The sequence below is a fragment of the Pongo pygmaeus genome, chromosome 19 (genome assembly GCF_028885625.2).
Source record: "Pongo pygmaeus isolate AG05252 chromosome 19, NHGRI_mPonPyg2-v2.0_pri, whole genome shotgun sequence".
NCBI classification, from domain to species: domain Eukaryota; kingdom Metazoa; phylum Chordata; class Mammalia; order Primates; family Hominidae; genus Pongo; species Pongo pygmaeus.
The window spans coordinates 56866878-56890114 of record NC_072392.2 but is presented as its reverse complement, the minus strand read 5'-3'; the positions used below and the strand labels follow the sequence as shown (position 1 = coordinate 56890114).

The window sequence follows — 23237 nt, the reverse complement described above, 5'->3', positions numbered from 1 at the left end:
TGACAGATACTGTCCTGAGTGTGTTAACAAACCACACTCAGTTACTTTAAGCACACATTTCTATAGACAAATGCCCATTAGGATGGCTATTACAGAAAGTAAGTGTTGGCAAGGATGTGCAGAAATGAGAGCCCTTGTGCACTGTTGGCAGGAATGTAAAATGCTGCATCTGCTGTGAAAAACTATCACCTGTGCTCAAAAAATTAAAAACACAATTACTCTATGATCCAGCAATTCAACTTCTGGGTATAGATCCAAAAGAATTGAAAGGGTCTTGAACAAATATTTATATACCCGTGTAGCAGCATTATTTGCAGTAGCCAAAAGTGAAAGCAACCTAAATGTCTTAACAATGCATGAACAGATAAATATGGCAGGCCAGGCGTGGTGGCTCACGTGTATTCCTCACTCTGGGAGGCAGGCCGACGCAGGAGGATTGTTTGAGCCCAGGATTTCGAGACCAGCCTGGGCAACAAGGTGAAATGCTGTCTCTACAAAAAATACAAAAAAAAATTAACTGGGCATGGTGGCACACACCTGTAGTCCCAGCTACTCAGGAGGCTGAGGTGGGAGGATTGCTTGAGCCCAGGAGGTTGAGGTTGAGTGAGCCACGATCACACCACACTGCACTCCAGCCTGGGCAAGAGAATGAGAACCTGTTGATAAATACGGCATATACATACAGTGGGATACTATTCAGCCATAAGAATATACGAAATTCTGACATAAGCTATAATGTGGACAAACCTTGAAGACATTATGCTAAGTGAAATAAGACAGTCACAAAGAGTATGATACTATTATATGATGCATCTAGAGTAGTCAAATTCATAGAAGCAGAAAGTAGAATAGTGGTTGCCAGGAGCTGGGGATAGGGGAAAATGGGAGTAGTTGCCTAATGCAGGGGTCCCCAACCCACAGGGGTCTGTGGCCTGTCAGGCACTGGACCACATGGCAGGAGGTGAGCAGTGCATGGGCGAACGAGCAGAGCTTCTGTATTTACAGCCCGTCCCCATCACTTGCCTGAGCTCCACCTGTCAGATCAGTGGCAGCATTAGGTGAACCCTATTGTGAACTGCACGTGTGAGGGGTCTAGGTTATGCACTTCCTATGAGAATCTAATGCCTGATGATCTGTCACTGTCTCCCATCACCCCCAGATGGGACCGTCTAGTACAGGAAAACAAGCTCACAGCTCCCACTGATTCTACATAATGGTGAGTTGTATAATTATTTAATTATATATTACAATGTAATAGTAATAGAAATAAAATGCACAGTAAATGTAATATGCTTGAGACCAGGCATACTGGTTCACACCTGTAATCCCAGCACTCTAGAAGGCCAAGGCAGGCAGATCACTTGAGCTCAGGAGTTCGAGACCTGAACATGGCAAAACCTTGTCTCTACCAAAAAATACAAAAAATTAGCTGGGTCTGGTGGTACACGCCTGTGGTCCCAGCTGCTCAGGAGGCTGAGGTGGGAGGGTTGCTTGAGCCTGGGAGGTTGAGGCTGCAGTGAGATGTGATTGCGCCACTGCACCCCAGCCTAGATGACACAGTGAGACCCTGTCTCAATTTTTTAAAAAAATGTAGTGCACTTAAATCATCTCAAAAGCACCCCACCTCCCCCCACTTCCGATCTGTGGAAAAATTGTCTTCCAGAAAGCCAATCCCTGGTGACAAAAAGGTTGGGGACCACTGCACTAATGGATCTAGAGTTTGTGTTTTGTGTGATGCAAAAGTTCTGGAAATTGGTTTCACAACACTGTGAAAATTAATACTAGTGAATTTTACACATAAAATGGTTCAGACAGGGCCGGGCGCAGTGGCTCACGCCTGTAATCCCAGCACTTTGCAAGACTGAGGCGGGTTGATCACCTGAGATCAGGAGTTTGAGACCAGCCTGACCAACATGGTGAAACCCCATCTCTACTAAAAATACAAAAATTAGCCGGGTGTGGTGGCGGGCGCCTGTAGTCCCAGCTACTAGGAAGGCTGAGACAGGAGAATTGCTTGAACCCAGGATGCGGAGGTTGCAGTGAACTGAGATTGTGCCACTGCACTCCAGTCTGGGCGACAGAGCAAGACTCCATCTAAAAAAAAAAAAAAAAAAAAACATATATATATATATATGTATGTATTGTTCAGACAGTAAATTGTATGTGTATTTTACTATATAATATATAGTTTTATATATATATTATATAATATATAGTTATATATATACTATATAATATATAGTTTTATATATACTATATAATATATATATTTACTATATTATATATGTGTATTTTACTATATAATATATATAGTTCAGACAGTAAATTTTATGTGTATTTTACAACTATATATAATATATATATTGTTCAGACAGTAAATTTTATGTGTATTTTACAATTTTTAAAAATCAGACTTCATTTTGCACAAGCAGTTAAATATGGTGCATAAAGTTTGAAAAAAATCTGTGAATGATCACTTCCAGAAAGTGCCTTGAAAAACCTCTAGTATAATTTATTTTTGAATTAGAACTTTTGTGTAACAAGTGAAAGTTGATTTGCATTTAAATTCTTTCCAAGTACAGAATCAGGCTTTTTCATTCTTGCTGCTCTTTAAATAGTTTGAGTATTTTTCTTTCCTGTTACATAATGACTGATTATTTCTCTCTATGAGCTAAGAATGACCCAGATGTTGCCTCCTGTTTCACTTAGCCATGTGGTGTGTGTTTCTGTTTTGTTTTTGAGACAGGTTCTTACTGTTGCCCAGGCTGGTTTCAAACTCCTGGGTTCAAGCAATCCTTCTGCCTCAGCTTCCTGAGTAGCTGGGATTACAGGCTTGAGCCACTGTGCCTGGCTCAAGAATAGTTATTTTTCATTTCTAAACGTTCTATTTTTTTTCAAGTCTGTATACTCTTTTCCTATCACATATTCTCATGCCTGTAATTCCAGCACTTTGGGAGGCCAAAGCAAGTGGATTGCTTGATGTCAGGAGTTTGAGACCAGTCTGGGCAACATGGCAAGAATCCATGTCTACAAAAAAACATTTTTAAAGTTAGCCAGGCATGATGGTACTTGCCTGTAGTCCCGGCTACTCAAGAGGCTGAGGCAGAAGGGTCACTTGAGCCCAGGAAATTGAGGCTGCAGTGAGCTATTATCATGTCACTGCACTTCAGGCCGGGTGACAGAGTGAGACCCTGTCTCAAAAAAAAAAAAAAAAAAGGCTGGGCGCAGTGGCTCACGTCTGTAATCCCAGCACTTGGGAGACCGAGGCGGCCAGATCACAAGGTCAGGAGAGCGAGACCATCCTGGCTAACATGGCAAAACCCCGTCTCTACTAAAAATACAAAAAATTAGCTGAGCGTGGTGGCGGGCACCTAGTCCCAGCTATTTGGGAGGCTGAGGCAGGAGAATGGCCTGAAACCGGGAGGCGGAGCTTGCAGTGAGCCGAGATTGTGCCACTGCACTCCAGCCTGGGCGACAGAGTGAGACTCCGTCTCAAAAAAAAAAAAAAAAAAAAAAAACTAAAAGTAAAACTTTAGTGAAAGTACCCTTTATTCTCTAAGGAAAAGGACCCTTCTTGAAGGCTCTATTAGTGGCATTTTCTCTAGGACGAGCCTCACCCCTAAGGCAGCATAGGCCAAGGCATGATTTGGGGATTTCCACCAAGGCTCCCCGCTTCCCAACAGCCTCTCCAACAACCTGTTTCTGGTGTTCCCAAGTCCACCATTATACTTTTGCGTAGAGATACTTTTAAAAAATAAAAATCCTAGGAGAAGTAATACATTTTGGCTAGGCGCAGTGGCTAATGCCTGTAATCCTAGCACTTTGGGAGGCTGAGGTGGGCGGATCACCTGAGGTCAAGAGTTCGAGACCAGCCTGGACAACATAGTGAAACCCCATCTCTACTAAAAATACAAAAATTAGCTGGGCATGGTGGGGCACGCCTGTAATCCCAGCAACTCTGGAGGCAGAAGAATCGCTTGAACCCGGGAGGCAGAGGTTGTGGTGAGCGGAGATTGCGCCACTCCACTCCAGCCTGGGTGACAGAGTGAGACTGTCTTTAAAAAAAAATAGAAGAAGAAGGAGAAGAAGTAATACATTTTAGTCTTGAGGGTTATTTCTATCTTGTGAGAAATGAGGGTGTGGGCCGAGAGTAGGTGAAACATATGTCGTTGGTATGCAGGAAGTGCGCTGGCCTGGGGGACCTCAGGTCTGAGTTGTAGTTCCAGTTCTGCCATTGACTTCCTGCACAACCTTGGAGAAGTCGCCTTTCTTCTTGGGCCTCTGTTTTCCCCTCTGAACGAGGAGGTGGTTGGTCAGAATTCTGTGTTTTGGGTTCGTTCATTCATTAAAAGTTTGCTAAGTACCTATTATATGTTGAATACTATTGTAATTGCTTTGGATACAACAATGAACAGGACAGACAAAAATCTCTAACCTTGGGGAACTTACATTCTAAGGGAAGAAGATAGTTAATAAACAATAAGTATAATAATTGGCCGGGTGTGGTGGCTCACGACTGTAATCTCAGCACTTTGGTAGGCGGAGGCCGGCGGAGGCCAGCGGAGTTTGAGACCAGCCTGGACAACATGGTGAAACCCCGTCTCTACTGAAAATACAAAAAAATTAGCCAGGCGTGGTGGCGCGCTCCTGTAAGCCCAGCTACCTGGGAGGCTGAGGCAGGAGAATCGCTTGAACCCGGGAGGCGGAGGTTGCAGTGAGCTGAGACTGCGCCATTGCACTCCAGCCTGGGCGACAGAGCGAGACTCCGTCTAAGGAAAAAAGAAAGAAATAAAGCTTCAAAACCAAGCCTCACTTGTTGTCCATTTTTGCCTTTATGCGTCCCGATTGTTCTCAAGGTTGATAAGCGAACACCTGGCCCCCTTCTCTCATCTTCATCTTTTGCACACGCTGGTTTGCACACGTTGGTTGAAAGAACAAGGCTGTAGTGTCTCACAATTCCTCTAGGTGGCAGTGCTGCCTTGACTACTGGAGATACTTGGTGGTGTGGACTGTTCCCAAAACAGCCACATTTCTGAAATCTCTTAGGAGTAGAAAACATTGGAAAGCCCGTAGTCATCATGGACACCCTCCAGCCCTACTTCCCTTCTCTCTGAAATCCTCCCTGCTTTGACAAAACTGTCAGGGTCTAGCCAAGCCAGGCTGGCCCCAGGCCTGTGCCTTGGCCGCCTCATCTTGCCACTTCCAGGAGGCGATGACTCTAAGGAAGAAAGAAATGGCGCTTCCTCCCCGCTTCCCCCATTCATGTTTCCCTGAACTCCTTCTTCGAGACTAGATTGATATTCATTTTAGCCTTGTAAGTCTATGACGATACTTACTTCTGAACACAAATCGAGGGAGGGAGGGAGAAGAGTCACACACATCTGCCCCGGCCTCTCCTGCTCCAGGGCAGCCCTGCACCCTATATGCTGCTGCCTCAGGCAGAGCCCTGGAGAATATGTCATTTGTGTTTTTGGGGAATGTTTGGACCTATTTACCCTCCTGGAAATGATAAAAGTTCACAAAATTTGGAGGAAGAAGAGGCGAGAACGATCCCCGGACCCAACAAAGCCCGCGCGCCACTGCATCCTGCGCCCCGTGCCTACGTCTCAACGCCATCGTCGCCGCCACCATGCCCCAGAGAAAGACTGAAGGGGATGCTAAAGGAGATAAAGCCAAGATGAAGGACGAACCGCAGAAAAGATCCGCAAGGTTGTCTGCTAAACCTGCTTTTCCGAAGCCGGAGCCCAAGCCTAAAATGGCCCCTGCAAAGAAGGGAGAGAAGGTACCCAAAGGGAAAAAGGGAAAAGCTGATGCTGGCAAGGAGGGGAATAACCCTGCAGAAAATGAAGATGCCAAAGCAGATCAGGCACAGAAAGCTGAAGGTGCTGGAGATGCCAAGTGAAGTGTGTGCATTTTTGATAACTGTGTACATCTGGTGACTATACAGTTTGAAATACTATTTTTTATCAAGTTTTATAAAAATGCAGAATTTTATTTTACTTTTTTTTTTAAGCTATGTTGTTAGCACACAGAACACTTCATTGTTGTTTCTGGGGGAAGGAGCATAGGTCACTAATAGAATGTCTCCGAAGCTGGATTGATGTGGGGAAAACACCTCTCCCTTCTAGTTTTGAGAGACTTCCTTTTGGCTCCTAGGTGGAGGGATTCCCTGGCTTTGACACACATGGCCACCTTGGCACAAAAGCCTTGCAGTATGGAAAAACAAATTTGTTTTTATGTCCTCTTCTCCCTTTCCATCTTTCAGCATAGACTTAACTCCCTTAAGCCCAGACATCTGTTGGGACCTGACCCCTAGTCATTGGTTACCAGTGTGTCAGGCAATCTGGACTTTCCAGTGATGCCACTGAGATGGCACCTGTCAAAAGAGCAGTGGTTCCATTTCTAGATTGTGAGTCTTCAAACAAATTCTGCCATTTTCATTTCACTTCCTGAAAGTCAAGGTCGGTTTGTGAAAAGTTAACAACAGGCTGAATGTGAAACGTCAACCCTCACTCTAAACTTTCCCTGTTCAGAGCATCAGATGAAGACTTCATTGGGTTTTATAGTGGCTTTCTTTTTGGTAGTCCATTGAAGAATCCAGGGAGTTTGAAAGTTGTTGTATACTGTTAATGATTGTCTGCCCATGTCCTGCCTGAAATACCATGATTGTTTATGGAAAGTATCTTTAATAAAGCTGGATACAGTTTGGCTTGGAAAAAAAAAGTTCACAAAATTTGCAGCCTGATGATGCAATAGAAAAAGAAAAACTCGCTCTCGGCTTTCGGTTTGGAGGAGGCCGAGGTGCAACTTTCTTCGGTTGTCCCAAATCCGGGTTCATCCGACACCAGCCGCCTCCACCATGCCGCCGAAGTTCGACCCCAACGAGATCAAAGTTGTATACCTGAGGTGCACCGGAGGTGAAGTCGGTGCCACTTCTGCCCCGGCCCCCAAGATCGGCCCCCTGGGTCTGTCTCCAAAAAAGGTTGGTGATGACATTGCCAAGGCAACGGGTGACTGGAAGGGCCTGAAGATTACAGTGAAACTGACCATTCAGAACAGACAGGCCCAGATAGAGGTGTTGCCTTCTGCCTCTGCCCTGATCATCGAAGCCCTCAAGGAACCACCAAGAGACAGAAAGAAACAGAAAAACATTAAACACAGTGGGAATATCACTTTTGATGAGATCGTCAACATTGCTCGACAGATGCAGCACCAATCCTTAGCCAGAGAACTCTCTGGAACCATTAAAGAGATCCTGGGGACTGCCCAGTCTGTGGGCTGTAATGTTGATGGCCGCCACCCTCATGACATCATAGATGACATCAACAGTAATGCTGTGGAATGCCCAGCTAGTTAAGCACAAAGGAAAATATTTCAGTAAAGGATCATTTGACAACTGGTGAAAAAAAAAAAAAGAAAAAGAAAAACTCATTTTCTGGGAGAAATTCAAGCTGGCAGCAGAAATTGGCATAAGTAAGGAGGAGCCAAATGCTAATCCCCAAGACAATGGGGAAAATTTTTCCAGGGCATGTCAGAGACCTTCTTGGAAGCCCCATCACAGGCCCAGAGGTCTAGAAGGGAAAAAATGTTTTCCTGGGCCAGGTCCAGGGCTCGCCTGCTGTGTGCAGGCTTGGGATTTGGTGCCCTGCATCCCAGCTGCTCCAGCATGGCTAGAAGGGTACAGCTTGGGCCATAGCTTCAGAAGGTGCAAGACGCAAACCTTGGCAGCTTCCACATGGTGTTAAGCCTGTGGATGCACAGAAGTCAAGAATTGAGGTTTGGGAACCTCCACTTAGATTTCAGAGGATGTATGGAAATGCTTGAATGTCCAGGCAGAGGTATGCTGTAGGGGTGGAGCCCTCATGGAGAACCTCTGCTAGGGCAGTATGGAAGGAAAATATAAGGTGGGAGACTCCACACAGAGTTCCCACTGGGGTACTGCCTGGTGGAGCTGTCAGATGAGGCCCACTGCCCTCCAGACCCCAGAATGGTAGATCCACCAACAGCTCGCCATGTGCCTGGAAAAGCTGCAGACATTCAATGCCTGTGAAAGCAGCCAGGAGTGGGGCTGTATCCTGCAAAGCCACAGGGCTGGAGCTGCCCAAGACCATGGGAACCTACCTGTTGCATCAGCATGACCTCAGTGTGAGACATGGAGTCAAAAGAGATCATTTTGGAACTTTAATATTTGACTGCCCTGTTGGATTTTGGACTTGTATGGGACCTGTAGTCTCTTCATTTTGCCCAATTTCTCCCATTTGGAATGAGTGTATTTACCCAATGCCTGCACCCCCTTTGTGTCTAGGAAGTAACTAACTTGGCTTTTGATTTTATAGGTTCATAGGCAGAAGGGACTTTCCTTGTCTCAGATGAGATGTTGGACTTGAACTTTTGGGTTAATGCTGAAATGAATTAAGACTTTGGGGAACTGTTGTGAATGCACGATTGGTTTTGAAATGTGAGGACATGAGATTTGGGAAGGGCTGGGGTGGTATGGTATGGTTTGGCTCTGTGTCCCCACCCAAATCTCACCTCTAATTGTAATAATACCCACATGTTGTGGGAGGTACCAAGTGGGAGGTAACTGAATCATGAGGGTGGGTTTTTTTCCGTGCTGTTCTCTAAGTCTCATGAGATCTCATGGTTTTACAAAGGGGAGTTCTCCTGTATACACTCTCTTGCCTGCTGCCATGTAAGATGTGACTTTGCTCCTCATCTGCCTTCTGCCATGATTGTGAGGCCTCCCCAGCCAGGTGGAACTGAGTCAATTAAACCTCTTTCCTTTATAAATTACCCAGTCTCAGGTATGTCTTTATTAGCAGTGCGAGAAAAGACTAACACATGGGCTCAAGCGATTCTCCCACCTTAGCCTCCCATATAGCTGGGACTACAGGTGTGCGTCACTATGAACAGCTAATTTTTTTGTAGAGATGGGGTTTTGCCATATCGCCCTGGTTAGTCTGGAACTCCTGAGCTCAAACGAACCTCCACCTCAGCCTCCCAGAGTGCTGGGATTACAGGCATGAGGCACCATGCCTGGCCTTAAAGTGTTTTAAACAACAAGTAGAACATGACCCAGGACAAACAAAACACATCGGTAGCCTTACTTTAGTGTGCAGGCTGTGGATTTGTGACTGATGGCTCGAGCCGCCATGTTAGCTAAGACCATCGGTGTTGTTTCCTCTTTGGTCTCCTGCCTCTAGCCTCACTCACTTCCAGGCACTTTGCTCACAGTCACCAGAGCATCTCCCCAATACTGTAGTCACACCCATTCATTCCACTACTTGACACTTCCCTTGCCACTGTCCATCCCAAGCTACCCACAAAATGAAGTCCAGACAATGCAGGCAGGCTGCCAGGCTTGCCATTCTCTGACCCCAGGCCCCCTCCCTCCCCACCTGTGTGCTCCACTGGCAAACACCCAGCTCCTTTGTTAACTCCCCGGAGGCCTGCCCCAGTCACCTGTATTTACCCTGCTGTCGTGTCTTTTCTATGTCTGTCTGCTCCACTAGACTGTGATGGTCCTCGACAAAGTGACCACATCTTATTCATCCGTGCATATGTGGGGCGCCTGCCACTTAGAAGGTGGCTGGCAAATATTTTTTAAACAAATTTAAAATGTACGAATGATGACTGTTGGTCAAGTAAGGTAGAACTGTCATAAGAATGTTTATTTCCCATCTCATTTATTCCTAATTAAGACCTGAGAATCCTTTTGATAAGGACAGATTCTTTTCCCTTTTTGGTCTCCGTTCCCTGCGCTCTGAGAGCCAGGACAAGCGGGCCCTTTGTCCCAGCTGGTCTTCTTATGGGTCGGTCTCTGGAGTTTCTGGGGCTTCCTTTATCCTCTTTCTCTTGAGTTTTGGTTTTTGAGAAAGCTCCCTTAAAGAATCTGAAAAAGAAAAGGTCAGAGACAGTCCCAATGACATCACAAATAGTAAGAATCTCAGTCTGTAATACATTGGGGGTGTTGTAGGGGCAGAGAGGAAGAAGAGCAAAATCATATCTTACTTCCCACCTATATCACTTAGTTTTTTCTCACAGAAACCCAGTAGAGAGATGGCACTGTCCCCAATTTACAGATGAGGACTGTCACCCAGGTCCAGGGTAAAGCAATGACCTGCCCAAAGTCTTACAGCAAGTTAGGGGAAGAGTCAGGGCAAGACCCAAGTTTCCTTGACCTCTGGCTCCAACCTCTGATTCTTCCTTACTCCTCTCCTAGGCCTCATGACCCAATTCCCAGTACTGTTTGCAAACCCCATTGCCAAGTTTTAATTAAGAACTGACTTTATGGCCAGGCACAGTGGCTCATGCCTGTAATCCCAGCACTTTGGGAAGCTGAGGCAGATGAATCACTTGAGGTCAGGAGTTCGAGACCAGCCTGGCCAACATGGTGAAACCCCATCTCTACTAAAAATACAAAAAATAGCCAGGTGTGGTGGCACATGCCTGTAATCTCAACTACTCAGGAGGCTGAGGCAGGAGAATCACTTGAACCGGGGAGGCTGAGGTTGCAGTGAGCTGAGATCACACAACGGCACTTCAGCCTGGGCCACAGCGTGAGACTCTGTCTCAAAAAAATAAAAATAAAAAATAAAATAACTGACTTTATTAACATAATGCCAAAGAAATACCACATAGGTTATTTTCATTGCAAGGACAGACTCGGTGACTAATCTTAGCCCATTCCCAGTGGGTCCACGAGATATTCTATGCTTTGTCAGGTAATAATGGGAAGAGCTACATATCATCTCTTATGTAGCCTCTAGCCAAAAACATGTTTAATTTGAACCCATGAAGACTTTCAAGTCCTGTTTATAGAGGAACAAGCTAAAAGATGTCAAAAGGAAGCAACAGGGAATAAATCAGGAAGGAGAACATTCTGCTGAATAACAGCCTCATGTTTTCAACAGGTCAGGAATGTAAAAAAAAAAAAAAAAAAAAAAAAAAGGCCAGGCGCATGGCTCACGCCTGTAATCCCAGCACTTTGGGAGGCTGAGGCGGGTGGATTGTGTGAGCTCAGGAGCTCAAGACCAGCTTGGGCAACACAGTGAAACCCTGTCTTTACTAAAAGTACAAAAATTAGCCAGGCATGGTGATGGGCATCTGTAATCCCAGCTACTGGGGATGCTGAGGCAGGAGAATCGCTTGAACCCAGGAGGCAGAGGTTGCAATGAGCCAAGATAGTGCCATTGCATTCCAGCCTGGGTGACAGAGCGAGACTCCGTCTGGAAAAAATAAATAAAATAAAATAAATAAATAATAAAATAAAATAAAACAAAAACCTTTCTATAATGAGCACACCTGGGGAAGAGGGGGACTAAAAAGAGAAGAGAAAGTGGAGAAGGAGAAGAAAAGGCAGAAAGGAAAATGCAGGATGAAGAGAAGATGGAAAGGAGGGAAGAGGAACTTGTCAGGCTGGGGGCAGAGGCTCTTGGCTGCTTGAGTCTACTCTTGGGAAACACCCAGACACCACTCACAAACTCCTGGGTCCAGGCATCACCCCAACACCAAATGGGCATTACCTCTTTTGACATGGTCCTGGGATCTTGGCTCCCTGGGCAAGGGGCTCCCTTGACCCGGGGCCTGCATCTTGGACAGCCGCTCCTTCACGGCGCTGATGTTGCGGTGCAGCCCCCAGGCATCGCAGAGCTTGGGCAGACTGTCTTCCTGGTCGGCCAGCAAGGACCTCTCCGGCGCATCCGAGGCACAGAATGTCACCTGCCACGGAGCCTCCGTGTTAAGAAGAGTGTTGAGAAGAGGGGGACCTGAACTTTAGAGTCCCAGCCCCGCATTTGTAGAGAAATGCTGAGGTCTGCCTGCCTGTCACACTTGCCTAACCAAAACGATGGGATAGGAATCACAGATGTGGGAGAGAAAAGACTGTGGGGACATGGAGGCAAGCTGCCAATGGTGTCTTCCTGGGTTGTCCTTTATTTTGAGATCATGTCTTCCATCTCTTTTTGGAATTGCAGTGTCTTATTGTTTTTTTGCAATGAAATGATATGTGTTTTAAAGATCTAACTTAGCAAAAATTAAATTGGGAGCCTTACTCGGTTAGCTGAGACAGGAGAATCCCTTGAACCCTGAAGGTGGAGGTTGCAGTGAGCCGAGATCACGCCACTGCACTCCAGCCTGGGCAACACAGAGAGACTCCATCTTAAAAAAAAAAAAAATTGGGAGCCTTTGTAAGCTTTGAGTCTGTTTAAAAAAAAATAAAAAATTTAAAAATGAAATAAATTGAGAGCCTGAATTTTGAAATTAAAATTCAAAGACTATATATATATAAATTTTTCGGCCTGGTGCGGTGGCTCATGCCTTTAGTCCTAGCACTTTGGGAGGCTGAGGAGGGCAGATCACTTGAGGTCAGGACTTCAAGACCAGCCTGGCCAACAAAGTGAAACCCGGTCTCTACTAAAAATACAAAAATTAGCTGGGCATAGTGGTGCATGCCTGTAATCCCAGCTACTCAGGAGGCTGAGGCAGGAGAATTGCTTGAACCCGGAGGTGGAGGTTGTGATGAGCCAAGATCTCACCATTGCACTCCAGCCCGGGGGACAAGAGCAAAACTCTGTCTCGAAAAAAAAAAAAAAAAAAAATTCAGTCCAGTGAAATGCAGAAATCTAGAAATCAGTAAAGTGGCAGCTCCTCTTATTCAGAAGAGAAATTATCCAATCGTTACATGTTCAGAGGAAGAAACAGATGCAGAGAGGAAGAGGACCTGGTTAGGGCTGCACGGCGAGAGTGGTGATAGGAGGGTGCAGTTAGAGCACAGCTCTCATCCCAGCCAGATGGAGGCTGAACCCTGCCTCTTCCTTCCTACTTGCTATAAAGACTGCGACAAATTACCTTACTTCCCTGTATTTGGGATCTTAATTTACACACTGTAGACAATAATCCTAATTACCACTTAGGGTTACTTTTGAATATTACTTGAAGGAATATAAAGTGCCTGGCACATAGAATGCTTTTACAACTGCTTTATCTATGATTATTATTCCAGATCGGTGGTTCTCAAAGTGTGCTCTGCAAACCCCCAGGAGTCCCTGCAATATTTTGACCTCATGGAGCCCCTGAAACCAATGGATTCTAATGAAACCTAGTATGAAAATTTCACTGATAGAATCTGAAAAGGCTACATATTGTATGATCTCAACGATATGACATTCTGAGATAGCAAAACTAAGAGACAGTGAACCTAAGATCAGTGATCGCCAGGGGAGTGGGGGCAGGAAGGCAGGGACAAATAGGTGGAGCACAGGGGGTTTTTAGGACCATGGCACTCTTCCGTATCATACTGTAATGGTAGATACATGTCATCATACCTTTGGCAAAACCTATAGCCCATACAACATGAAGAGTGGTAGGCTGGGCGCGGTGGCTCACTCCTGTAATCCCAATGCTTTGGGAGGCTGAGGCGGGAGGATCACTTGAGGTCAGGAGTTCGAGACCAGCCTGGCCAACATAGTGAAACCTCGTTTCTACTAAAAATACAAAAATTAGTCAGGCACAGTGGTGTGCACCTGTAATCCCAGCTACCCAGGAGGCTGTGGCAGGAGAATCGCTTGAACCCAGGAGGCGGAGGTTGCAGTGAGCCAAGATCACGCCACGACACTCCAGCTTGGATGACAGAGTGAGACTCCATATCAAAAAAACCAAAAAAACCAAAAAACAAAAAAAAAAACTAGCTGAAACAGGGAAGGGGTGAAAGCACCTCTCCCTAAGACACACCTACCAATGCTATGTCAGTTTACCATTGCCATAGCAATACTTGGAAGTTGCGACCCCTTCCCATGGCAACAACCCAGAAGTACCACCCTTTTTCTGGTAAATTCCAAATAACCACCCCATAATTTGCAAGTAATTAAAAGTGGGGATAAATATGAGCTCAGAGCTGCCCCTGTGCTGCTACCCTGGGCACACTGCCCATAGGGTAGCCCTGCTCCGCAAGGAGGAGTGCCTCTGCTACTACTCTACACAGCCGCTTCTATAAACTTGCTGTGTAATACCACCAGCTCACCCTTAAATTCTTTTCTGGGCAAAACCACAACTTTCCCAGGCCTGCCCATGCATCAAATATATATGGAGAACTTGATGCTGAGCCTCGGCCTCTTCAGCCCACTCTGCCCAGGGCAGGGGTAAAGGTCAAGCAGCAGAGTCTTGCCCTGGCAGTGAGCCCTGGGAAGGACCAGAGGGGCTCTGGGTGTGTCAGTCCCAGGCCTCCCTGCAAGTCTAAGGACACATCAACCAACCCTCAGCTGTGCCTGGGCGGAATGTCTTGTGCCTCACCAGGAACTTGGCCGGCTGGTTGCTCTTGGTGTACTTGTAAAGTCGGCAAAGCTGCTTTGCTTCCAGCTCTGAGAAGAGGGAGACGAACCGCCAGAGCATCCTGCAAAGGGGGAGACCCCAGGCTGGGGAGGCAGAGCACAGCACTTCCTCCCTCCAGCATTTGTCTCAGGGTCAGGACCCACCCAGGGGGATATGGGCCACATGCCCCTTTGGGGTTCAGGGTTGGGGGTTGGGGGAATGGAGGGGTGGGGATTTGCCCAAACTTGAATATCCTATCCTGGTATTGAGCGCCTGCATGCAGTTGTTCAGTCAGAGACAAGGTGCAATCAGGGCTGTCCTGAGTGACTAGGAGCTCTCTCCACCCCCTCAGGCTCCTGACTCCTCCACATAAAGATGAAGGACTGGGGGATCAACTAAGGTGTCCCCTTGAATGAAGAGGGGGTTGCCCAGGAGTAGGTATGGGGAGCAGAGCAAAGAGACTGCCCTACTTTCTCCAGTGTTTGATTTCCCAGGCTCGGCAGTAATGCTGCAGAAAGGTGTTGATGTGGTCCCCTAGGACCACAAGGCTCTGCTTCATGTACTTCAGCTTCTTCTTCTGGGGAAGGTCCCTGGGAAGGTGCAACTTTCGCAGGAACTTCTTCAGCGGTCTTAGGTATTCTTTACACTGAGGAGACAACAGGTGAGGTGAGGGGCCGTGGGAGAAAAGAAGAGGCAGATGGGCAGTCCCAGGAATCCAGCAGACCGGTCTGGCCGCAGCCCTGAGTGGCCCAGTGCTGCATGTTTCAGGAGGTGGCTCCGGTGCCGCTCTCACCAAAAGTCCTTCCCAAGAGTAAGACAAGTGGGGCAATGCGCTGTGGGTCTGAGACATGCCATTTCCTGACTCAGGCCTCCTGACCAATGGGGAAAAGGGGACAGGGTTTCAGGCTGGCTTTTTACTCACAATTTTGAAGGTGTCCTGATCCAGGCCCTTGGCATGGCGCATGAGCGAGTCTCTGGCAGGGCTGGCGCTGGAGCTTGTCTCCAGGCATGACACATTTGTCACCTAGGAGGAGGCAGGGGGCACTGAGCCGGGGGCCTGGACCGTTACTCCTGGGGGCAGTGCTGGGCAGGGACTGACCCAAATGGCAGCCAAAGCCCTTCTCCATTGCCCTCAGACCTTCTTGACCCAGCACGGATGTGAGTGAACCTTGGGCAAAGAAACCCATCTCTGAAAATCTCTGCTTAGAAAACCTAGAATATTCCACCTCTTTCTTTTAGAATAATCACAGCATATTCTACTAGGTAACTTTGCAAAGCACTTGGTAAACGTTAGCTCATTTTATCCTCCCACAAATTCTGTCAGGTTAGATGTTGTTATAGGACCAACAGGTTTATATGCCTGCTGGACACTCACAGTCCAATATATAGAGACAGCAAAAGTTGCAGCAGACCAGTCTGGGCAATATAGTGAGACCTGGTCTCTACAAAAAACACAAAAATTAGCTGGGCATGGTGGCGTGCACCTGTGGTCCCAGCTACCCAGGAGGCCGAGGTGGGAGGATTGCTTGTGTCCAGGAATTGAAGGTTGCAGTGAGCCGAGACCACGTCACTGTGAGAAAGAGTTTATTGATTGCTGGGTGCTCAGTGAGGAGATGGAAGGAGATCCTCAAATCTATCTTCCCAAGGAGTTCTGGACTGGGGTTTTTAAGGAGATCATGGAGGGGAGGGATTGAAAAAACTGGGGCCATTGATTGGTCAGCGTCGGGGGGATGAAATTATGAGGGTGTGGAAACTGCATTCTTTGGTGAATCAGGTTTTTGAAGGGTTCTTTAGACCAACTGCCATCTGTAGTTTGAGTGGTATGTAGGATCTGAAATAATATTTTAAAGAGAAAACTTAATGCTTCATAATGTTCGAGCTGTTATCTACAGAGCAGTTAAGGGAATATCCTTGTAACAGGGTCTATGGAATTCTTTTTTTTTTTTTTTTTTTTTTGATTCACTCTATCACCCAGGCTGGAGTGCAGTGGCGTGATCTCGGCTCACTGCAACCTCGGCCTCCCGGGTTCAAGCGATTCTCCTGCCTCAGCCTCCCGAGTAGCTGGGATTACAGGCGTGCATCACAACAGCTGGCTAATTTTGTATTTTTAGTAGAGCCCATGTTGGCCAGTCTGGTCTCGAACTTCCGACCTCAAGTGATTCACCCACCTTGGCTCCCAAAATGCTGGGATTACAGGCATCAGCCACCGCACCCAGCTGAGTCTACGGAATTCTAAGGAAACAGGCACCAAAGAACTCCAAGGAAGTGGGTCGGAGAGCAGGCTGACCTCATGATTCATGCTGAATGGGCTGCAAGCTCAGTTAATTTTCATTTTTCCCCTCTTTTTTTTCTGATTAATTTTATAAAGTTTCTAGGGACGGTTTCAATATCATTAACCCTGGTTACAGATGAGAACAATGAGGCATCAAAAGATTTAAGCAACTCCTTGGGGGAATGAACAGGGACTCATTTACTCACTTGGCAAATGTTTACTGACTGCATCAGACTGGGCCCATTTCTTTGCATCCCTAGTCTCTAGCATCATGTCATGTGATATGGTTTGAATGTGTGTCCCCTCTAAATCTCATGTTGAAACATGATCCCCAATGTTGGAGGTGGGGTCTGGTGGGAGGTGTTTGGGTCATGGGGGTGGATCCTTCATGAATGGGCTTCATGCCCTCCCTGCCCCAATTAAGTGAGTTCTCACTCTGTCAGTTCATGTGAGAGCTGGTTGGTAACAAGAGCCTGACACGTCCTCCTCTCTCTCTTGCTTGCTCTCTCACCATGTGACAAGCTTGCTCCCCCTTGCTCTTCTGTCATGCTTGTAAGCTTCCTGAGGCCCTCACCAGAAGCAGATGCTTCGTGTACAGCCTGCAGGACTGTGAGCCAAATAAACCTCTTTTCTTTATAAATTGCCTAGCCTCAGGTATTCCTTTATAGGAATGCAAAATGGACTAATAAACTGTGCATCTAATGACCATTCAGAAAAAGTGGATGATGGTGACGATGAGAAAGAACCTTTGACCACAAAAGTGGGGCAAAGAAAGCTGAAAATTAGGCCAGGCCCAGTGGCTCATGCCTGTAATCCCAACACTTTAGGAGGCTGAGGTGGGTGGATTGCTTGAGCCCAGAAGTTCAAGACCAGCCTGGCCAGCATGGCAAAACCCAATTTCTACCAAAAATACAAAAAAATCAGCTAAGTGTGGTGGTGTGTGCCTGTAATCCCATCTACTTGGGAGGCTGGGGCAGGAGAATTGCTGGAACCCAGGAGGTGGAGGTTGCAGTGAGCTGAGACCGAGCCACTGCACTCCAGCCTGGGTGACAGAGCAAAACTGGCACAGTGGCTCACACCTGTAATCCCAGCACTTTGGGAGGCCGAGATGGGTGGATCACCTGAAGTCAGGAGTTCAAGACCAGCCTGGCCAACATGGCGAAACCCCGTCTCTACCAAAAATACAAAACTTAGCCAGGTTTGGTAGTGCATACCTGTAATCCCAGCTACTCAGGAGGCTGAGGCAGGATAAATTGCTCCAACCCAGGGGGCAGAGGTTGCAGTGGGCCAAGATCATGCCACTGCAGTCCAGCCTAGGTGGCAGAGTGAGACTCTGTCTCAAAAAAAAAAAAGAACAAAGAAAAAAAGAAAGCTGAAAGTGAGTGGCAACAAAGTGACTGTGAAATAACACTAGAAGTCAGAACTGGATTTGCCCCTCACCTTTCAAAAGCTTCTCAGAAAAGTATGAATTCTAGTCTGTGTTCGGGGAGAACAAGGAAGATCCTGTCCAGACCAATCTGAAGGGAAAGGCCAGGGAAAGGGAGGGAGGTGCATGGAGAGGAGATGGGACACAGGCTCCTCCAGGTCCTAGAGACAGGACTCTGGCCGATCAGCTCCTCCAACACAGCACACACACCACACAACCACACACAGACCATGTGTATACATACACATACTCTCAAGTCTTCATAACCAACAATGAGAGGCGACCTCTTCCCCATCATCTTGCCAGGAACACAGGTCATGCATAAACTTCTGAATGAATGAACATTCTTGTGCTTTAGGCTGCTTGCTATCTCAGGTACCCTACCATTGTTCTTCTCTTCTTTCCTGAATTTCATGTTCTCTACTTTCCAAAACCAGCCCCTTCAGGACCCTCCTTCCCTCCCTCCCTCACACCCCACTTCACCTTCTCTAGTGGCTTGTCCCCTTCACCCCCTTGCCCATCTGAGGCCTCCATCTCAGCAGGTGTGCCCGTAGGCTCCAGGGTGGCACTCCCCACGTCCCCTCTGGCTTCTGACCTACTGCTTCTGTGACCTGGCCGTCTCAGGGAGTGGGCAGGTTGGCTCCAGAACTCGGAGCAAAGCCATGGCAACTGTCAACACAGAACCCAGCCCCCCACCCCGCTCCCATCTCCTCATTCTTAGGGGTGGCTGCAGCTGGCTCCTCCAGCTGGGATCTGGACTAGGGAACGGAGCAAGATGTGCGGGGTCGAGTGAAGACTCTGGCAGAGCGCACAGCAGGCCAGGAGACGCTGGCGCCCCTGCTCCCAAGAATACTGTCAGATACTGATTCTGACACCACCTGGTAAGGCTTTTGAACTCATTTTCCTGCACGTTTGCCATTCCTGCCTGCTGGGTTACGCCGTGGTGGGGGCTCCCCGAGAGGAAAGCACAGTTTGTAAAATTCTTTTCTGATTTGGGGCAGAGGTCTAGGGAGCGCTGAAAGGGAGAAGAGACACAGTGAGTCAGCACTGCCCCTGCGGCCTCCGGGAAGTTGTTAATAATAAGCCTTCGGTGCTGGGTACTGGGTGGGATGTGTTTTGGGGGTGTATAAAGATCCCCGCCAGTGCCTACGGGCTCTGTAACCCTCCCCGCGGCCTTCCCTGGGGCAGGTACCGCAGCGGCCCCGCTTCACACAGGAGGGGCTGAGACGCGGGCAAGTCCCGTCGCCGGCCTCGTGTGCGCAGCCACCAGGCGGGGAGCCGGGTGTCGGCGAAAGTCCCGCCACCCTGGCTCTTCCTACCCACGAGCCCTCCAGGGACCCGAGGCCGAGGGCGGAAACGCGGTGGGCAGAGTCCGGGTGTAGCCTGAGTCGGCCGGGCAGGGCCGGAAGGTGCTCAGGGGGTCCCGGGACCCTCGCCCCTGGCGCGGCAGCAGCGCCCCCTCGCGTCCCTGGGCGCTACATGGCGGGGTCCCGGCGATGAGAGACCGTTGCCGCCGCAGTTTGCTCACTCGAGCCACCTTTTCTTCCCTGAAACTAGGAATTCCTTCTCCCAGACCTTCCTTCGTGTCCTCTGGGCCCGGGGCCCAGTTGTCCCCACTCAGTGTGGCCCTGTTCTTCGCCTGCCTTCGCGACAGTGCGGTGGGACTGCCGTCGGCCCGGGCCTCCCCTGCCACCCAGCGGCCACCTCGGGCACAGGAGAGGGGCATAGTGGCTTCGAGTAGGGGTAGCCCGGAGGCCCGGAGCTTTGGAGGAGCACCCTTTGAGTCCAGAAACTTTTTAACTTGTCCTCTATGCCAGCATGTTCAGCAAACGTCTTGTTGTTGTTGTTGTTGTTGTTGTTGTTGTTGTTGTTGTAAGGGGAGGAATAAACCTTCCACTTATCCGCCTCCAAGATGGAAGGTCTGTTTTCTGATCATTAATTCTAGATTATTTTGCGAGTATTAAGAAGGATAATTACATTGGCAAGAGCAAGGGGAAAGGAACCTTTACGTACGTTTCTACTGGCAGTGAGATTGGTAAACAATGTATTTTAAAGTGTTTAAATGTGCATGCTCTGTGACTCACCAATTCTACTTATAGGAATTAGTCCTAAGGAGAGAAGATGATGAGGACTGTTACAATAGTGACAATTTGGAAACAACTGCAATGTCACTAATAGAATACATAAATCATGGTATATTCATAAAAACATTAAATATGTCACTATATATCCATGTATTGACATGGAAAACAGGAACTAAAAGGTATGATTCCATTTTTGTACATATATATTTATATATGCATAGAAAAAAGTCTTGAAGGATACACTTCAAAATATCAAAGGTAATTTTTCACTTTCTTCACATATTATCTGTATTTTTAAAAATAACAAATATGCTTTACTTTTACAGTCAGGAAAGAGGTTTTTTGTTTTTGTGTGTGTGTGGTTTTTGTTGTTTTTTTTTTTGAGACAGAGTTTTGCTCTTATTGCCCAGGCTGGAGCAATGGCATGATGTCGGCTCACTGCAACTTCTGCCTCCCGGGTTCAAGCGATTCTCCTGCCTCAGCCTCCCGAGTAGCTGGGATTACAGGCTTGTGCCACAGCTTCCGGCTAATTTTGTATTTTTAGTAAAGACGGGGTTTCTCCATGTTGGTCACGCTGGTCTCGAACTCCCGACTTCAGGTGATCTGCCTGCCTCAGCTTCCCAAAGTGCTAGGATTACAGGCATGAGCCACCGCGCCCGGCCAGGAAAGAGTCTTTTTTAAAAATCTACTCATAAGGACTAAATAACATCATTAAAAACATATAATGCTAAGCTTAAAAACAACATAATTCTGCCGGGTGCGGTGGCTCACGCCTATAATCCCAGCAATTTGAGAGGCCGAGGTGGGTGGGTCACCTGAGATCAGGAGTTTGAGACCAGCCTGGCCAACATGGCAAAACCCTCTACTAAAACCCTCTACTATTTTTAGTCTCTACTAAAAATACAAAATAAATAAAATAAAATAAATAAAATAAAACAAAATAAATAAAATAAAATAAATAAAATAAAACAAAATAAATAAAATAAAAATAAAAATACTAAAAATACAAAAATTAGCCGGGTGAGGTGGTGCATGCCTGTAATCCCAGCTACTCAGGAAGCTGAGGCAGGAGAATCGCTTGAACCCGGGAGGTGGAGGTTGCAGTGAGCCAAGACCATGCCCCTGCATTCCAGCCGGAGCAACAGAGCAAGACTCCGACTCAAATAATAATAATAATAATTTTTTTTAACCTTGAGTTGAAGGGTACATGTGCAGGTTTGTTATATAGATAAACCTGTGTCATGGGGGTTTGTTGCACAGATTTTTTTTTTTTTTTGAGATGGTGTCTCGCTCTGTCACCCAGGCTGGAATGCAGTGGCGCCATCTCTGCTCACTGCAAGCTCTGCCTCCCGGGTTCACGCCATTCTCGTGCCTCAGCCTCCCGAGTAGCTGGGACTACAGGCTCCTGCCACCACGCCTGGCTAATTTTTTTGTATTTCTAGTAGAGACGGGGTTTCACTGTGTTAGCCAGGATGGCCTCCATCTCCTGACCTCGTGATCCGCCTCAGCGTCCCAAAGTGCTGGGATTACAGGCATGAGCCACCGCGCCTGGCCTGTTGCACAGATTATTTTGTTACCCAGGTATTAAGCCTAGTACCCATTAGTTATTTTTCCTGATCCTCTCTCTTCTCCCACCCTCCACTCTCCGGTAGGCCCCAGTGTGTGTTGTTCCCCTCTACGTGTTCATGTGTTCTCATCATTTAGTTCCGACTTATACGTGAGAACATGCAGTATTTGGTTTTCTGTTCCTATGTTAGTTTTCTAAGGATAATGGTTTCGGCTCCATCAATGTTCCTGCAAAGGACATGATCTCATTCTTTTTTATGGCTGTATAGTATTCCATGATGGATATGTACCACATTTTCTTTATCCAGTCTACCATTGATGGGCATTTAGGTTGATTCCATGTCTTTGCTATTGTGAATAGTGCTGTAATAAACATACGAGTGCATGTGTCTTTATGGTAGAACGATTTATATTCCTTTGGGTATATATCCAGTAACAGGATTGCTGGGTTGAATGGTAGTTCTGTTTTTAGCTCTTTGAGGATTCACCACACTACTTTTCACCATGGTTGAACTAATTTACACTCCTACCAACAGTGTAGAGTGTTTATTTTTCTCTGCAACCTTGCCAGCATTTGTTTTTTTTTACTTTTTAATAATCATCATTCTGACTGGTGTGAGGTGGTATCTCTCTGTGGTTTTGATTTGCATTTCTTTAATGACCAGTGATGTTGAGCTTTTTTTCATATGCTTATTGGTTGCATGTATATTTTCTTTTGAAAAGTGTCTGTTCATGTCCTTTGATGGCTTTTTAATGGGGTTGTTTGTTTTTATTCTTGTAAATTTAAGTTCCTTATAGATGCTGGATATTAGACCTTTGTAGGATGCATAGTTTGCAAAATTTTTCTCCCATTTTGTAGGTTGTCTGTTTACTCTATCGATAATTTATTTTGCTGTGCAGAAGCTCTTTAGTTTAATTAGATCCCATTAGTCAGTTTTTGCTTTTGTTGAAACTGCTTTTGGTGACAGAACACAATTCTGAGAAGATGCAGTAGAATACAAAAAAGGAAAAGTTAATAGCAAAAAAAAAAAAAAAAAAAAAAGGCCAGGCACGAGGGCTCACACCTGTAATCCCAGCACTTTGGGAGGCCAAAGCGGGCGGATCGCCTGAGGTCAGGAGTTTGAGACTAGCCTGGCCAACATGGTGAAACCCTGTCTCTACTAAAAATACAAAAATTAGCCAGGGGAAGGGGCTCATGCCTGTAATCCCAGCACTTTGGGAGGCCGAGGCGGGCGGATCACCTGAGGTCGGGAGTTTGAGACCAGCCTGACCGACATGGAGAAACCCTGTCTCTACTAAAAATACAAAATTAGCCGGGTGTGGTAGCACATGCCTATAATCCCAGCTACTAGGGAGGCTGAGGCAGGAGAATTGCTTGAACCTGGGAGGCAGAGGTTGTGGTGAGCCGAGATCGTGCCATTGCACTCCAGCCTGGGCAACAAGAGTCAAACTCCATCTCAAAAAAAAAAAAAAATTAGCGGGACATGGTGGTGGACGCCTGTAGCCCCAGCTACTCGGGAGGCTGAGGCAGGAGAATCACTTGAACCCAGGAGGCGGAGGTTGCAGTGAGCTTAGATTGTGC

General features: G+C 47.0%; 3 protein-coding genes and 1 long non-coding RNA gene across 11 annotated transcripts in view; 3 read left to right on the top strand and 1 right to left on the bottom strand.

Moving 5' to 3' along the window:
- The first annotated feature begins 5629 nt into the window (after positions 1-5629).
- LOC129017061 (non-histone chromosomal protein HMG-17-like) lies at positions 5630-6037 on the top strand. Its single transcript, XM_054457113.2, has one exon. It carries the CDS (start codon positions 5630-5632, stop codon positions 5900-5902), a length of 273 nt encoding a protein of 90 aa, XP_054313088.1. The 3' UTR covers positions 5903-6037.
- Positions 6038-6795: 758 nt separating this feature from the next.
- LOC129017060 (large ribosomal subunit protein uL11-like) lies at positions 6796-7357 on the top strand. The gene has a single exon (XM_054457112.2). The coding sequence runs from the start codon at positions 6860-6862 to the stop codon at positions 7355-7357; it is 498 nt and encodes a 165-aa protein (XP_054313087.1). The 5' UTR covers positions 6796-6859.
- Positions 7358-9650: 2293 nt separating this feature from the next.
- CHCT1 (CHD1 helical C-terminal domain containing 1) lies at positions 9651-19629 on the bottom strand. 8 transcript variants are annotated; one of them, XM_054457107.2, is made up of 7 exons: positions 19198-19629; positions 18256-18334; positions 15230-15331; positions 14778-14953; positions 14290-14411; positions 11526-11721; positions 9651-9892 (listed from the first exon to the last, which is right to left on the bottom strand). In XM_054457107.2, exons 2-7 carry the CDS (start codon positions 18322-18324, stop codon positions 9697-9699), a joined length of 861 nt encoding a protein of 286 aa, XP_054313082.2. In that variant the 5' UTR covers positions 18325-18334; positions 19198-19629; the 3' UTR covers positions 9651-9696. The 8 variants fall into 8 exon arrangements, with proteins under 8 accessions (XP_054313082.2, XP_054313084.2, XP_054313086.2 ...); XM_054457109.2 differs by having other exon boundaries at positions 14290-14389; positions 19198-19329; XM_054457111.2 differs by lacking the exons at positions 18256-18334; positions 19198-19629 and adding an exon at positions 18489-18812 and having other exon boundaries at positions 14290-14389.
- The window catches only part of LOC129017059 (uncharacterized), a 19652-nt gene continuing 15104 nt past the window's right edge, over positions 18690-23237 (top strand). The window contains exon 1 of the long non-coding RNA XR_008494998.1: positions 18690-18886. This is a non-coding gene — a long non-coding RNA (uncharacterized LOC129017059). The remainder of the gene's footprint in view (positions 18887-23237) is intronic.